At 42.0% G+C, this 16667-nt stretch overlaps 2 protein-coding genes across 5 annotated transcripts in view; both read left to right on the top strand.

Moving 5' to 3' along the window:
• Positions 1 to 16667, top strand: part of arhgap22 (Rho GTPase activating protein 22) — a 34282-nt gene that overhangs the window by 11887 nt on the left and 5728 nt on the right. For 2 of the 4 annotated variants that reach the window (XM_034609206.1, XM_034609204.1), the window contains exons 1-5: positions 8360 to 8605; positions 8721 to 8824; positions 13284 to 13383; positions 14929 to 15025; positions 15776 to 15863. In XM_034609206.1, the coding sequence (XP_034465097.1) occupies positions 8773 to 8824; positions 13284 to 13383; positions 14929 to 15025; positions 15776 to 15863 (337 nt within the window). In that variant the 5' untranslated portion in view covers positions 8360 to 8605; positions 8721 to 8772. Of the gene's footprint in view, positions 1 to 8359; positions 8610 to 8720; positions 8825 to 9984; positions 10113 to 13283; positions 13384 to 14928; positions 15026 to 15775; positions 15864 to 16667 lie in introns of those variants that run through there. The other 2 variants (XM_034609205.1, XM_034609207.1) reach the window with 2 other exon arrangements.
• Positions 1201 to 7186, top strand: si:ch211-223a10.1 (probable protein S-acyltransferase 23). Its single transcript, XM_034609208.1, has 10 exons — positions 1201 to 1406; positions 2049 to 2184; positions 2290 to 2400; positions 2491 to 2623; positions 3952 to 4130; positions 4312 to 4385; positions 4534 to 4696; positions 4795 to 4877; positions 5177 to 5367; positions 6226 to 7186. Exons 1-10 carry the CDS (start codon positions 1286 to 1288, stop codon positions 6712 to 6714), a joined length of 1680 nt encoding a protein of 559 aa, XP_034465099.1. The 5' UTR covers positions 1201 to 1285; the 3' UTR covers positions 6715 to 7186.

Below are 16667 nucleotides of genomic sequence, written 5' to 3'. Positions count from 1 at the left end.
TAAAGCAATCATCTTTATGACTTTAAGGCAATATTTTACCTTATGCACTGCATTGTAATCGATCCAGTTCTTTTCACAAGATTAATATATATTTAAGGTTTACTGATAAACGTTTTCCCCTGAATGGCAACTTTTTGGTACAACCTGTGACGGCTATTGAGATATTGAGGGCCAAAAAAACTGCTTATAGGAAACATAGGCTTTTTTATCTACTGGGGATGTTATCGCATTAAAACAGCAGGTTTATCCATCAATGATGCAGCCATTGTTTATGTTAGTCGTTGTTTGTTATCTGTGGTTTTCTCCGTTTCTCAGGCTCAAGGTTTGAAACTATTCTCTATGGGCAGAGAATGATAAACAGCAAGACATTGTACAAATATGAGGTAAGACATTAGAATTATATATATTAGACCTCCTCACCATGCTTGTACAATGCATAAGCCATATATTGATATTGAACCTTGATGGGGTATTTATTGATATTATTTTATTGCCCAGTCCTAATATGAAGCCAGAAGAAATACAGTCAAAGGATTACACAGACTTTGACCACAAAGATATATATATATATATATATATATTGTGTGTGTCACAAATGAATAGAGATACCTCCACCTGCTGGTTTCACCTGCTCTCTCACGACCTCCATGGCTATCCCTCCATTTTCAAACCATGCTACTGTTCCCAGTTGTGGCCTCCGGTCGGGGACGTTCCTCCTCACTTGTGTGCTTTGACTTTGTTTACACTCACACTTACAGCATGTGTTAGCATGTGTTAGCATGTGTGGCTAACACGCTTACTCATTACCTCTGCGTCAAACCTGCAGACGAGTGTCCGGACGAGTGCGATCAGAAAACATGACGCACTTTCCTTCAGATGCTGACAAAATACTCATTCTAGACATTCATGAGTTTACACCGCTCATATATCTTTGTATAAAGAGTGAATTAATAATGGTTTGTTTGGTCGGTACGCCTCTTTTCAGTGTGACACAGCTAATTGACGTTTTCAGGTTTTTTTTTTGAAGGGACGTTGTTTGTTTACGCGCTGACGTCACGGGTCACGCGTCCCCCCCCTCTGGCCAATGGGCTTCCCAGGGCGTGGTCAGCCTCAATCAGTTTATCACAATGCAGGATCCCGTTACTTCGCCGCTCACTTGACATTAAGATGATGCTGTCGTCGTCGTCGTCGTTGTTGTTCCCCGCGAGGAGCTAGCTGAGTTGTGTTCCAGTCTGCAGCTCAGAGGATTCCGCAGCAGGTCGTCGCCGCCGTCCGAACCATCACGATGCACCCGATGCCCGTGAGCCCCTTCAGCGATGCAGACGTGTTCGACTGCATCCAGAAGGGGGATGTCGATCAGTGCGTGCTCTTCGTTCAAAACGATCGATCCGTCCTCAGGCATAGAGGTAAAGCAGAATAAATCGGGATTAGAAAGTCGCGTGTTTGTCTTGTGCATGCTGCTCTTGTATCTATGGCATATATGTGTGACACTGCAGGCCAGCACTTCCCCCCGTGCTGCTGTCAAAAAATGCATCGGCTGCAAATGTCAGTGGTATTTTGATTTTAAAACCAGTAAACCGCTGATAAATGCAGTTCATTAAGAAAATAAACCCATAAAACCTATATCATATGTCTGTAATACTCATATGTGGAAACCTGCACAGTATAACTAATTAATTGTGCACATATTATAGCACTAGACTCAAGTGTGCGATTTCACATTATTTTATTTCAAAGGGAGCATTTCACCATGCTTCAGTGTCTCCTGATGTGATCTTGTCCGATAGCTAAGAGGAAACCTGACCCTGCGGCAGCTCCTCCGTGAGATGGTCACACAGATCTAGGAGGACAGATCCTGTGACAACAATCGCACAAATAAGTCCCACTGTTGCCAGAGCAGGGAACCCTAACCCCAACTCTAGAGGGTTTTAACCATCCACACGCAAACTCACTGTGCATCTGCGTCAAGCTGGTGTTGTTGGTCCCAGTGGCCGCAGATCAGCATCTCTGAACCTGACTGTGACGTGTATCCGTTGATCTTTGTCCAGGCTGGGGTGGTTTCACCCCGCTCCACTACGCCGCCCTCCATGGTAACCGCATCCTGGTCGACCTGTTCCTCAGTAATGGAGCTGACCCCAACATGACATGTGATGCTGGACAGACAGCCTTTCATTTTGCCTGCAGGTAAGAAGTAGGCCTATTATGTTCCTGGATTCATGAGGTGATGATGTCGTTTTGATCTTTACTCGATCCGGTGTAGTAACAGCTTGTGCTTTTGACACTTATCAGGCAAGGGAACATCTTTATCATACACCAAATGATGCAGTATGGGGCTGATTTACGCCTCATAGATGTACAGGGAAAGACGTCCCTGCATCACGCAGTCACCGGGGGCAGCATGTGAGTCTTGATGTGTTTTCTTGTCTTTGTGTGCACACACAGTCACACACATCCAAATATATTATGCACACTAACGGTTATCTCTCCCAGTATTTCAGTCCACTATTTGTGGGAGACGGGAATGTTTCGGTTCTCAGACACAGACATGTACCAGGTGACGCCCCTGCACCTGGCTGCATCCACAGGCAACACAGAGGTCGTCCGCTATTTGCTCAGAGACCAGGTATGATGTAGTCTTCACTCTCTAATGCACTCACACACTGTAGCTGACTAACAGTATAAGACAAGGGGTATTATGGTGCAGTTCTTGAGTTTGAATCAAATGAAAACATGCAACTACACTAGAGTTAATATGCATAATGTGTATGACTTTTCTCTACTTGTACCTGCTTTTTTATTTGGTTCTTAGTGTTAAGTCTCTCCAATTGACCACTCATGTAACTGTGTACAGCCACTGTGAGCAAATACCATCTTACAACTTCTACATTACACTGAACACAAAATAGCTACAGTAAAAGCTGAAAAGTATAAACAACTGGCTGGTGGAAAAAAATACATAGTTATCAAGCAAAAGAGGCAGATTTTTTCTGACATTTGTAGCCTGAACCAGGACAGATAAAATTTGTTTTGAGTGATTGGTCTTCACTTCGATTAATAAAACAATTAACTTGATGAGACTCCATTGTACTTGAATATATAGGTTTGTTATGAAACAGATCTGTCAACAGAGAAGATTCTTGGTACAGCTCACATGCAAACATCAAAACCAAAAAGCTCAGAGTACCAAGGAGCATTTCAGTGATTTACAATATGAGAATGGAGCAGATAACAAGTCTGGGTTACTATAAGTCATGTTAAAGTTTCTCATTGTTCATAAACTTCTCGAGAGGGGAGCCTCTCTCCCAAGGCCAATCTTATCTGAGCACCAGGGACAGGAGGGTAAGCATAAAACATATGTTAAGCATAAAATCCATCATACACAATGTTAAAAGATGTCTTTACTCTCAAATTACCTGACGGGATTAAGTTAGTGGAGACTTTAGGGTTTAATGTACCAGAAACACTGTTTCTTTAGTATGTTGCTGTTACTTGTGTGTTGACTGTGTAAGAAACCGTTGTTCGCTTGCACTTTACCTTGGTAAGCAGAAGGGATATGAGGACTTTCTTTTTTATTTCATGTTTCTTTTGTTCTTCTTGCCCCCTAATTCTCAGTGTAGCCTAAAAGAAATGGAAATTGGTTTCAATGTCAGTTTGTTAAATTTACAAAAAAAGCAGCCTGATCCAAGTCAGTGGTCATTATTGTGGTTTGTGTTACAGTTGAATTATATTTCATATTGAACATTTTATCAGATATTAACAGAAGCTGGTTTCTTCCATTTAATAAATAAAATTGGGGCTCCAAAGCCGCCTCAGAGATAATTATAGCTTCTGTTCTTGGAAATGGGACAAAGATCAGTTAAGGTGTTAAACCTTCTTTTAAAGCAGCACCTGGTGCAGATGTGACTGATCTTTCAGCAGTCATGCACTTCATCCCTGTGTTTTGTGTGCCAGAGATGTTCTGTGGATGCGGCTGACCAGCAGGGAGCGACAGCGCTTCACGTTGCAGCAGAGAGGGGTGGAGTGGAGGTGTGCTGGATGCTGCTGCAGAGAACAGGCTGCAGGATGCTCCATCTGAGGAACCATTGCGGCCTCACACCACTGGATCTGTGCAAACAGGGGAGAACGTTCAGGTGAATCTGCTCTTCGTAGAAATATCAGTTAAAAGAAACAACATTGACTCGCAGGCGCTGCATGTGACTGTAACACCCAGTACCTTGAAAATATACAGTATGTTTGCATTTCCAGATGGCCTGTTTCTCTAGGGATCCTGATGCTGATTAATACAAGGCTACACTGTTTCTTTTTCTCCAGACATCAGCAACTCACCAAACTACTGCGTCTGCACATGAATGAGCCAATACACCACAAGCCCAAAGAGTCTATTGGTAAATATTACTCCGTTGCAACAAAAACAAGGAGGAGGATGATAACAACAATGGAGATGATAACAGTGGCACTCACACATTAAAAGTGTGTGTGTGTATCTTGAGTTTACCTGCTGGTACATTTGTGTCCTGTGTCTTTTCTCCACAGTTTTATATTACTGGACTCTGTTATTTCCATCTCTGAGTGGAGCTGCCATCCTGCTGATAGCAGCCATGTTGGGGGGCTATGGGGGTCTAATCTGCAGCTTGCTCTTCCCCTGGCTGGCCAGAAGCATCTTCACACAATTTCACCGCATGACCACTTACCAAAGGTTTGACAGACATTCTGAAATGGGTTATTACGACTAAATCAAAGTACTTTGGTGTTTGTGAGAACGCTTTGTTAAGATAACATCTCTCCTCATTCCAGGTTACCCAACCCGATCTACCTAGGAACCCTCCTCGCTGGCTTATTCCATACTCTGCTCTGCTTCTTTGGAAAAATAACGCCCAATATCCATTTTTACTATTATGCATACTTTTGTGTAATTCTACTTTTTTGTTGTGGTCTGCAGTGTAACTTAAGGATCTCAGTGTTGGTTGATATCTTGGTCAAGTCTCACATCCCAACACCATGTGTGTATATGTGTGCATATTCATACCCACCAAAAGATCTGATCCTTTGTATTTCGGACACTACACAAGCTTTTTTCTATTCAAAACAGGCCTGAGCTGTCCTATTTGCCATGTGCATCATAATCTATGATTTGTGTCTATAAAAATGACAAGGCTTCATCCTTAACATGTTGAATGTGTGTGGCCAAACAGTGCTCTGGTCCAGATGTCCATTATGCACTTTGCCCTGGTCCTCTGTTTATTCTGTAAGGTTCTGACCCAGGACCCTGGGACACTGGACAGGGCCGATGCAGACCCTCGGTTCTCCTGTATAGCTGACCTGGTGGAGAGCAACCAGAGCCCTCACATGTTCTGTCCATACTGTGAGGTAAGACACTCCAACTGGTCCAGAGAGCACTGATATTTTTGAAAACACCCATATCTAAATATGTATCTGATAATCTAGCCATCTTGTTATTTGTATATCTGTCGAGATCTAAAAATGATGTTGATGATGTTCTGGCCAACACACAATCTTACCCTTAATAAATGGCTTCTCAAATTTCAGATGTCAAAGTAGCTATGTAATGTATGTTACAAAAACAATGATCAAATATTTTTGGTGATGAAGACAAGTTCATTTACCTATAGTGAAATTAAAGGGCAGTGACCTGGAAAGAAGGAAAGGTGTGAAATGAAGCACAACGCCCTAGTATGCTCTTGCTTTTAATGGTTTACACATATGTACATACGAGATACAAATTTATATGCACATACAAAAGGAAGAAAAGGATGGAGAGCTGCAAAAAAAATCCTCAAAGGACCTTGATCAGGGCACTCTCCAATGGAACTCTGCTGGTTTAGATCATTAAAATATAAAACAAAACAAATCTACGCACTGGCAGATATACAGTATGCCAGTACAAAATACATGTAAATATGGAAAACATTGCAATGAGCAGAACAAACATTTAACTGCTCCATATTTAAAATATGATAATACTGATCCTCTGTAAATCAAACCAAACTGTAATTGAGATGTTTGACCGATTGGCGGTCTGAGTTTATGGTTTATAAATAGTTTCAAGAGGGGTAATCATGAAATTGGTGTTTATAGTATTATACAATTCACGAAATGGATCGACAGTAAAGTTAAAGATGCACATTTTCTACCAAGAATAAATATTACATAAAATTGGATTTGTTTTTACAACTTTGTTTCTGTCCATGTTTGTTTTCCTCGTAGCTGTTTCTGCCTGACCACACTAAACACTGCAAGCTGTGTGAGGTGTGCATCAAAGACTATGACCACCACTGCCTTTTCCTCAACCGGTGCATCGGTCAAGGCAACCACCGCCTCTTCCTCTTCTTCATCCTCTCTATGGTGATGGCCCACTTTTTCTTTGTTGCCTCGGCGACAAGTTACCTGTACGACAAGGTGCCCGCAGGCTTCCACGGGCTGTCGCTGTGGTTCACACTGTTAGGGGAGGAGTTCTGGGTGGTGGTCATGATAGTTATGAATTCCCTGACGCTTTTCTGGGAGGCGTGGCTGCTGATGGAGCAGTTCGATGCCATCGCCACGGGTACGACCACCTACTTTAGACAGTGCGAGAGCTCGGCTCGGCAGAGGTCACCCAGACAACGCTGGGTTATCGTGCTGTCGTTTCTGATTGAGGGTCGGAAGCGGGTGGGCAGTGGACAAATGAGAGAGGATAAAACTGCCATAGACATTTAAAACTGTGCTTTCGTCTCATCTGCAGCTTTTTCCTCACCCCTCACTAACAAATATACATTGTCAGGGTAGAGTCTTCGGTGTGCTCTCGACTTTGTGATAACATCAGTAACTCTCTAATGCCATATAACACGTTGTACTTGAATGTAAAATGTTGTCATATTGTTTTATTCTATTTTAAAATACCATATACCTGTATGTGATTAGAGTGGTTAGCAGGATAACTACCACTAATAGTTTTGTCAAATAGTTTTTAGGAACCTCACTGATTTGTTATTTATCTTGTTGCTTAGCGTTGTTCTGTGTGAAGTACTGGATATTTCCCAAAACTGTGTTTTAGCAGGAAACGCCTCTGATAACATGAATGATCACATTCACAACTGTGATTTTCTATTCCATGCCACTCATTTTTTAACAGTGTTGTTATTGTTACTTTCAATAAGAAGTGTAAATAAAAACTGTGAAGCATAAGATATACAACTTGACTGCCCACATACACTTTCATTACTGACCCGACTCATTACAAATCTCGTTACTGCTCCCTTCATCTCTGTCAGGCTTTTCTTTTGGATAGATACTTTAATTAAATTGCATTACATTTCATTTTATCCAAAGCGACCTACAATAAGTGCTTTCAACCATGAGGGTACAAATCCAGAACAACAAGAATCAAGTAATCACTGATAAGCCCCTACATTTATTTTAGACACTGTCTACAAGTTATTGTAGATATATATAAATATACTTGTAGATCAAAGTTTTCAATTACCTAAAACACATGAGTGAGGTCTGCGATCAGCCGGTCATAATGTTTAACAGCAAGTGCACTGCGAGACTTTGTTCTTAGCATAATGTCATTGTACCTCGCTGACCTGCTCCCAGTCATTTGTACCATGACACTTCCTCTGCTCGCACTAATGGGACATGCTCTTTTCATGCCTTCAATTACACACACTCATTTCCTATGTGTCCCTCAGGACCATATTTCTAGATTATAGATGATGCCCCCCCCCCCCCCCCACACACACCCCCCAGAGGCTGGCGTGTCTGGACTGTGTGAGTGGGCTACGTCATGTGATATAATTTAGTGTCCACTGTACTGCGTGTTATGCATAAGGAGTGGTTGAGTTGAATGCATGTAAGCCTGTGAGTGCTTCCTCCACTGTAGCGCTCTGTTACCCGGATCAGTGTTCCTGTGTTTAACTGGAAGCCACTTGTCGATTTGCTTGATGTCATTTATCTGTGGTGACACAGCTTCATCTGGTTTGCAAGATGATACCTCAGTTGTTCCATGATGTCTTTTTATGCTATAGGAAAAATATGTGCAATCAAACAAAAATCACTGAAATCTGCCTTTTATTAGAATAAATAAATATTCTCTTTTATCTCATTGGGCAGCTGCCGAGAAACATCTGAAAAGAGTTTTTCCAGATTCAAAGCTTGTGGCCTTCCCTCTCCATTTACACAGGCAAATCCCTCACAGCTCCAGCATTGCATTTTAGCAGAGAAAGTCTACAGTAATAACATTTAAAAGAGAAACTCATAATGTTGTTTGAAATAGCATCAGCAGTTTTCACTTCTCCATGTTGGCAGTTCACTTCCTGTGCGACAGACTGACTGAATATTCAGATGAGGTGGACAGCAGGAGAGCATCGTGTACAGCTGTGTTTCATTTCTCTGTTAAGCTGCACCGATCACAACAGCTGCTGGGAACTGCCTGTGATGCTTTGTGGTGCAGCACATACAGAGAGAGTCTGGCTTCGAGGCTCAGAGTCGTCTGGTCTGCCCATTACACAGCAAGTAATGCTTGCATGACTGTCTTGATTTCCTGCCTCTTCTATCAGAATCTGGTCACATCAGCATTCCTCAGGCGCACGTCACTGGTGCGTTGATGGCAAGTATAGTGGTGCCCTCTCTTTGGGTGTGTGAATGTCATTGTGTTTGTTTCTTAGAGAACTGAAATTCCAGCACTAGCATTGTTTAAACCCAGAGTGTCCCTGTGGTTGTAGGAATGGACCCTGTGGAGAAGGATCCCCTGTGCAGTGTGGAGTTGTGCTCACCATGATACCATCAAGGTCCCCTCTGACCAGTGACAAACCAAAAGATCTGGCAGGTAATACTGTGTGTTTTTAGTTAGTTTTCCACACATAATTATGTATTTTGTTGCTTGTACAGTTTATCTGAGGTCTCATGTGAAGCTGCAAAGCACTGATTTTTAGATAACTGCCTCTTCTTTTATTCAATTGAGGCTCCACACAATTTCTTCATCACATCTCTGTGATCTGAGATCTTCTGTCTCTGTCAATGTCTGAGCTGTTTTATGAGAATTTAAAGAATCAAATAGCAAAAGTTGTGTTGCCTAAGCACTGCTGCTCCCTTACAAAGCCTCTATAGGCAGTGTGAAGCATTAACCATCTGTCTTTGATAGATTATGTGTGAGCTGAGTAGGTTATTTCTTACATATGAGAAGCCTCACACAGCTCGTCCCTCTAAAGCAGCAACTCCGCACTGCATTTGAATCTCATGCAGCCTCTTAAACTGCAGCATTTATCTGCTTTATTACATCGCTGCCAGACAGAATATGAATGAGAACATCACACCCTTGTGTGGTCAGACTATAAATCTTAACCTAATTGAGTCCTGATCAAGTCAGTCACTAGCTCTGCCACATAAATCCTGCAATTAGGTGCAGACAATACAATGACATGTCCTTGCGCTACATTGTGTATTTCATGGTGACAAGGGTGTCGGTTTAATCAAATCTATTGATCTGAGGTTGCACCTCAGGTACAGGCCACAATCAAATATCTCCAGAGACAAACAGCTGGAGGGATTGTGAAGACTGTCGGGCAATGGAGGGGCCAATGCAAATGAATGAATGACAAGACAGAGGGCACACAGCCAGATGTATTTATAGACGTTGAGAAATTGATACCAAAAGTGTGCAGTGGAAGGCAGAGAGAGAGAGAGAAAGAGAAAGAGAGAGCGAGACAGCAGAGGAAATAGGGAGGAAGAGGGAGAGAGAGAATGGGCAGGGCTCTAGGTATGTTAGAACAACAGCAAGCCGGACCAGTCAGACAGAGAGGAGGAGTGAGATGAGAGGAAGGAGAGGAGGCAGAGGAGAGTGAGTGGTTAAGTGCTTGTAAGTGTGTGAGTGTGTGTGTGTGTGTGTGTTTGTGTGAAATCAGATGGAGCCCAAGTGCAAGACAGTGAGCCAGGGGAGAGAGATGCTCAGAGGGGATGAGGAGTAACAGGGCGAGGCAGCAGCGTGAGGGGCAGAGTGTGTGTGGCTGAGGAGGAAGAGTGTGTGTGAACAGAGGGATGCAGTCATGTCTCTGTGAGAGGGAGCAGCACAGCAACGGTAACCATGCTGAGCCCCAAGATAAAACAGGCACGCCGGGGTAAGCGCACTCCCTCCTCCTCTCTTTCCCATCCCGCCTCTACACTCCATCTCTTTTCTCTCTTTCTTTGCTCCCCTCTCACTGTCTCTGCAGAGCTGTACCTGCTGTCTTTGTACTCTAATAGTTACATCAGTGTTGTTGCCGGTGCTTTCATTGATGATGACGTCAAAAGGTGTAACAATGCCAGACTAGTGAACACCACATCACGTCATTCAGCATCCCAGTGACTACTGCCATCGACCATCTGAGTTTTTTTTTTTTTTTGCATGATCTGAAGCACTGAGGCTTCATCTGCTGTGCTCACTGAGAGTTAACCGGCACCACTACAGGGTGATGTAATCCCTCATGACTTGATTATACCGTCCTCAGTCCTAGAAGATTTCATCCTGGTGGAGATACAGTGGGTTGTAGTAAAAATGGCCGCAGGAGGGATAACCCTCCCTGTAACAATGCCCTGACATGTTCACACCTGACAACTTCTCTGTTTGCAGATGCAGATTATTTGAGCGGGTGACAGGGTGGCGAGGGTAACGCATGGCTCTCTACTCCTGCAAATCACAGCAGTTGACTGTCAGACGTAGTTCCTCAAACATGGGTAAAACCCCAAGAAGTCAGGACGCCACATATATGCCTCTCACATGACTCTGTGAAGATGAATATAGAAGCTATAAACTGCCGCTACAGCTCCTGAGATGATGATGATGATGATGATGCAGATAATAGATACCTGCTGTGTTCTCCAGAGCAGGTGGTTGCTACAGACGGCCGGCGGTGCTTCAGGTGGCTGCTGGGAGAGTTTTGACAATCCTAAATTATCTCAAGGAAATTGGTTTTACACATGACTGCTGTTTCAGTAAATTGCCACCCTAACAAGGAATAGAAGTCTGTGAGGTTTGCTTAATCTCACACTTTTGCATAAAAATGGTCACAAAAGAGGAAAATATCAGTTTGCATCAGTTTCCGTTTGTTTGTTTGTTTGTGTGTGTGTGTGTGTGTGTGTGTGTGCGTGTGTGTGTGTGTGTGTGTGTGTGTGTGTGTGTGTGTGTGTGTGTGTGTGTGTGTGTGTGTAATTGTGTGTATGTGTTGAAGCCGGGCTTCTTTTCTTTACTGGCTGTCGTTGCCTTATTCTACGTCAGCCGTGAAAATAAGACTATAAAAGATGATGGGAAGGAGTTTGTTTCTCCTTAATGAACACAGTGCAGTGGCCACTTCGGTTTGCTGGCCACGTTTTTGTGCACTTGCCATCTCTCATTTGCTCTAATGGTATTCTCCTGCCCTGCTCTCCTCTGCTCGCTCATTTTATTTGCGAGCAAATTCGGACACCGTCACAGTGCTGTGTCTGCACTTAGAAGCTTAGATACAGGAAGATGTCACTGGTAAAACCTTGAGGGAATAATGAATTTATTGGACAAGATATGATCATTTTGAGACGCTGTAGGGTCAAAATTACCTTGAGGTTTTCATGCCATTGTATCATTTCCTTAAGAGGACATTCATAAGACAAAATCCAAACTGAAGAAATTTTGATGCTGTACCGTGTAAATTATAAATGCTATCAAGTTTTGTTATAGATTAATCCATAGGTTATTACTAGTGGTAGCGGGATGTACCATAGCGTATTCATTCCAGACACAATCGAAAATGACACTAAAGGGAATAATGCATAATAATATAATAATATAATCACACACAGACTGGAGCCATTTTCATTCATGATATGTACATTGACCTGTGATACTTCCGTGCTAGAATGCAAATACGTATTTTTACTGAGTTACTGTAATTACAAATGAGTGGTATATAAATTGGCCAATATGAGCCTTGAACATAATCGTATCAGCTGTGTTTCTCTATTATCAGTTTTTCTGTTATTTATTGTTATTTATGATCACGTTTATGGTTAAAATCTATTTTAAGCCTCTTAATTACATTATTTTGTTTTTAGAGTTTTATAATAAATAACAATAATGATAATAATATCTTTTACCTGCGTAAAAGATATTCATTTACCTGCGTTATTGAAGCTTTCATTTTACATACTTTAAGGGCATCTCTATCTTACTTGTTTATATTGGGATATTGCTACTTTAATTTCAGAAAATCTGAATGCTATATAATTATCTAAATTATTTGGTTTAAATTAAGTGATGTTACCATTACTTCCTGTAAAATGCAGTCATTTGATTCTTGTACACCAATTTCCACAGAAAGTAGATAGAAAAAACAGTTCCTCTCTAACATTTCTTGCCTCTTATTTTTAAAGAAGTGCACAACGTGGCCACATCTGCTATATTTATAGATCCTGCTCTGTCTGCTACTGCAGTCAGCATATACAGTTTTGTTAATGACTGCCTCACATGCTCTCCAGTCCTCTCACTTCCCGACGATCGTGACTCTGCAAATGAAGGACATCCAGAGAGGGGAGAAATAAATGAGGAGTCCCGCAGACAGAGAGCTGATAAGTCAGAGGGAGAGAGAAACAGAGAGAGAGAGATTTCAGTCCTGGGCCTTTACAGATACCTTCCCTGCTGTCCTCAGCAGAAAGTGAGATGCAATTAACAGGAGAAAAGGCGCCATTGATTTCTCGCTCCTCTCTCTCTGCTTTCTGTTTATCTATCTCCCTCTTTCTCTCTCGCCCTGACTCCCCAGGGATATACTCTACTGTTGCTGTTTCTGCTCTAGACCTTTGGCATGAAGATGCTAATATCTAATCCATGCCTTTAATCAGCTTGAAGCAGTTAAAGCGCAACCTGATCCAAAGCAAAAGTCCTCTGTGTGACAATGGGAATAATAAATACACTTATTACTACTAACACATATAATAAAAAGCACTGGAATAGATGGATGGGATTCATCTTAAAGTAGAGTGTCTTTGTCATTGCTACAAAATGGAGGCTATGTCTTGGTAAATTGACTTAATAGGAAATCCGGATGCGTGGTCCGGCCTCCAAGCTTAGCTGCCCCCTTGGGAGGCTTCCATGAATCATGATTGTGGATCATCTTTGGGTGAATATTCAGAATCATAACAAAACAACAAAAAGAGAAACGACCTGTTTCCTCTGTCTCTATATGTAACTCTCTATTTCCTTATCCCTCTCTGTCTCGCTCTCGCTCTGACGCTCTTGAAAGCGCCTCTTTGCTCACTTTATCTTTCTGTGCATCTCCATGCAGCACGCTCCAAGAGCATGGTGCTCGGAGAGCTGTCCCGGGTGTCCAGGCCCTGCTCGCCTCTGGATCAGGAGAAAGCACTGAAGGTGGGCTGGCTGAAGAGGCAGCGCAGTATCCGTGCTAGAATGCAAATACGTATTTTTACTGAGTTACTGTAATTACAAATGAGTGGTATATAAATTGGCCAATATGAGCCTTGAACATAATCGTATCAGCTGTGTTTCTCTATTATCAGTTTTTCTGTTATTTATTGTTATTTATGATCACGTTTATGGTTAAAATCTATTTTAAGCCTCTTAATTACATTATTTTGTTTTTAGAGTTTTATAATAAATAACAATAATGATAATAATATCTTTTACCTGTGTAAAAGATATTCATTTACCTGCGTTATTGAAGCTTTCATTTTACATACTTTAAGGGCATCTCTATCTTACTTGTTTATATTGGGATATTGCTACTTTAATTTCAGAAAATCTGAATGCTATATAATTATCTAAATTATTTGGTTTTAAATTAAGTGATGTTACCATTACTTCCTGTAAAATGCAGTCATTTGATTCTTGTACACCAATTTCCACAGAAAGTAGATAGAAAAAACAGTTCCTCTCTAACATTTCTTGCCTCTTATTTTTAAAGAAGTGCACAACGTGGCCACATCTGCTATATTTATAGATCCTGCTCTGTCTGCTACTGCAGTCAGCATATACAGTTTTGTTAATGACTGCCTCACATGCTCTCCAGTCCTCTCACTTCCCGACGATCGTGACTCTGCAAATGAAGGACATCCAGAGAGGGGAGAAATAAAATGAGGAGTCCCGCAGACAGAGAGCTGATAAGTCAGAGGGAGAGAGAAACAGAGAGAGAGAGATTTCAGTCCTGGGCCTTTACAGATACCTTCCCTGCTGTCCTCAGCAGAAAGCGAGATGCAATTAACAGGAGAAAAGGCGCCATTGATTTCTCGCTCCTCTCTCTCTGCTTTCTGTTTATCTATCTCCCTCTTTCTCTCTCGCCCTGACTCCCCAGGGATATACTCTACTGTTGCTGTTTCTGCTCTAGACCTTTGGCATGAAGATGCTAATATCTAATCCATGCCTTTAATCAGCTTGAAGCAGTTAAAGCGCAACCTGATCCAAAGCAAAAGTCCTCTGTGTGACAATGGGAATAATAAATACACTTATTACTACTAACACATATAATAAAAAGCACTGGAATAGATGGATGGGATTCATCTTAAAGTAGAGTGTCTTTGTCATTGCTACAAAATGGAGGCTATGTCTTGGTAAATTGACTTAATAGGAAATCCGGATGCGTGGTCCGGCCTCCAAGCTTAGCTGCCCCCTTGGGAGGCTTCCATGAATCATGATTGTGGATCATCTTTGGGTGAATATTCAGAATCATAACAAAACAACAAAAAGAGAAACGACCTGTTTCCTCTGTCTCTATATGTAACTCTCTATTTCCTTATCCCTCTCTGTCTCGCTCTCGCTCTGACGCTCTTGAAAGCGCCTCTTTGCTCACTTTATCTTTCTGTGCATCTCCATGCAGCACGCTCCAAGAGCATGGTGCTCGGAGAGCTGTCCCGGGTGTCCAGGCCCTGCTCGCCTCTGGATCAGGAGAAAGCACTGAAGGTGGGCTGGCTGAAGAGGCAGCGCAGTATCATGAAGAACTGGCAGCTGCGTTGGTTCATCCTAAGGACTGAGGCTCTGTATTTCTACAAGGACCAGGATGAAACCAAGGCACAGGTGACGCTCACAAAACAACACAAATACAAGACAGTGTCACTTGTTGCTGCTTAACTATATTTCTGGATTCATTCTGGTTTGAAGCATGATACATATTCCACCTCTATGAATTCATCTATATTAGTATTTTTCCCGCAGGCCCAGTCGATTCAATGTGTGTTCTCTGACTCTGAAAATAGCTTATTGATTCCTTTAAATCAGGCTGACAAAATACATTTTGTAGCCCTCAAGTTGAATAACGCACTGAAATATGGGACCGTGGTTTTTAGCCACCCACTCTATCTTTATATTGTTGGTGTCAAATTAGCTGGATAAATATCTAATCATCTTTCCTGCGAAAATCAACCATCCCCACAATGTCCATTAAAGCCAAGCGAGTGTGTTGCTGCCCTGACACACACACAGATAATGTGGTAACTAGCTGCCCTGTGGTTTTGTTGTACTTAGTATATGATCTTTGACCCGCTCTATGCTTGATCAGAAATGCAAGCGCATCAGGAAGCGGCAGTGGGATAAAGAGATGAAGAGCTGTTTCCCTGAGTCATCCCTGCGTCCATCACCATTACCTCGCTCCCTTGGACTGATTCCCAGAGCCCATAGTGCTCAGAAACTCTATAATGTTTCACATGCACTTCACGTCCAAGTCCAGAACCACTAATTGACTTGGCCCTTGAATGTTGTTGACATGGGTGTTTTCCTTGTGCCTGGCTGCCGGTCAATCTCAAGCCTTCCACTCCTTTTCTTCCACAGGGTTGTATCCTTCTTCAGGGCAGCCAGGTCAAAGAGCTGCCGGCCAATCAGGATGAGCCTGGTCGCCACCTTTTTGAAATTGTTCCAGGTGAGTTGGCGCGATGACAACTGGTGCTGCATGTGTAAGAAATTCAACAAGTAAGTCTTGTTCAAAGGATGCTCAACAAGCTGTTTAGTAATGACTGTGAAACACTGGGCTCGTTTTTTTGTTTTTTAGAAGAAAGCACATCTAATATTATTTGCCACCGATAATAATAATATCAAGACATCAGTATGTTTTGCAGAAAAAAGACATCAAGATCACAGCTGGACTCCGAGGCTCAGAATGACACAAGTTGCTAAACCTGGCACGCAGATGTCTTTGGTGTTCAGACAGCGATCAAATCAGTGCATGTACCACAACAGCAAAATATGCCAGGTTTGCAGTTAAGTACAGAAAGCATATGTGTGTTGCCTGAAACTGTGATCACACTTTACATACAGCACTTTGTTGCCATTGTTGTAATTAATGAAAAACAGAAGTAGATGGAGGGGCGATGCATAGCTGCACTTGATGTTTATACCCCAATAAGGCAATGCTACCTTCTTATATTGTAATAATGACATTTCATAATGTAAATTGTGTCTCTATAATATTTTTGTTTTTTATGATTTCTTCATGACATCGTATAATATCATTTATAAGAAGATAATATCTTATCAATTTAAGCATTGGATTGTCTGTGGAGCTTATTATTTGCAAGATATCTTGGGGAAATTTTCTCCAGAAGTTAATAATCTGGAGAGATCCCCTCCAGAGTAAAATTGGCAAGTATGGTGAAAATCTGTCCATGCATCATGTGTGTACGCGCACACACACACATGTGCAGGGGCAACAGCAATGTCACATAAA

Source organism: Hippoglossus hippoglossus, chromosome 15 (assembly GCF_009819705.1).
Source record: "Hippoglossus hippoglossus isolate fHipHip1 chromosome 15, fHipHip1.pri, whole genome shotgun sequence".
Classification (NCBI taxonomy): Eukaryota; Metazoa; Chordata; class Actinopteri; order Pleuronectiformes; family Pleuronectidae; genus Hippoglossus; species Hippoglossus hippoglossus.
Note: the sequence above shows the minus strand (reverse complement) of the source record. Positions and strands in the feature narration are given on the sequence as shown.

What these genes read in the sequence shown, in the direction of transcription:
- si:ch211-223a10.1 (XM_034609208.1), top strand. Translation starts at nt 1,286, where the DNA reads ATGCACCCGATGCCCGTGAGCCCCTTCAGCGATGCAGACGTGTTCGAC. An exon ending in GCTATTTGCTCAGAGACCAG is followed by an intron (nt 2,624 to 3,951) that starts GTATGATGTAGT and finishes TTTGTGTGCCAG; the next exon opens with AGATGTTCTGTGGATGCGGC. An exon ending in CGCATGACCACTTACCAAAG is followed by an intron (nt 4,697 to 4,794) that starts GTTTGACAGACA and finishes TCCTCATTCCAG; the next exon opens with GTTACCCAACCCGATCTACC.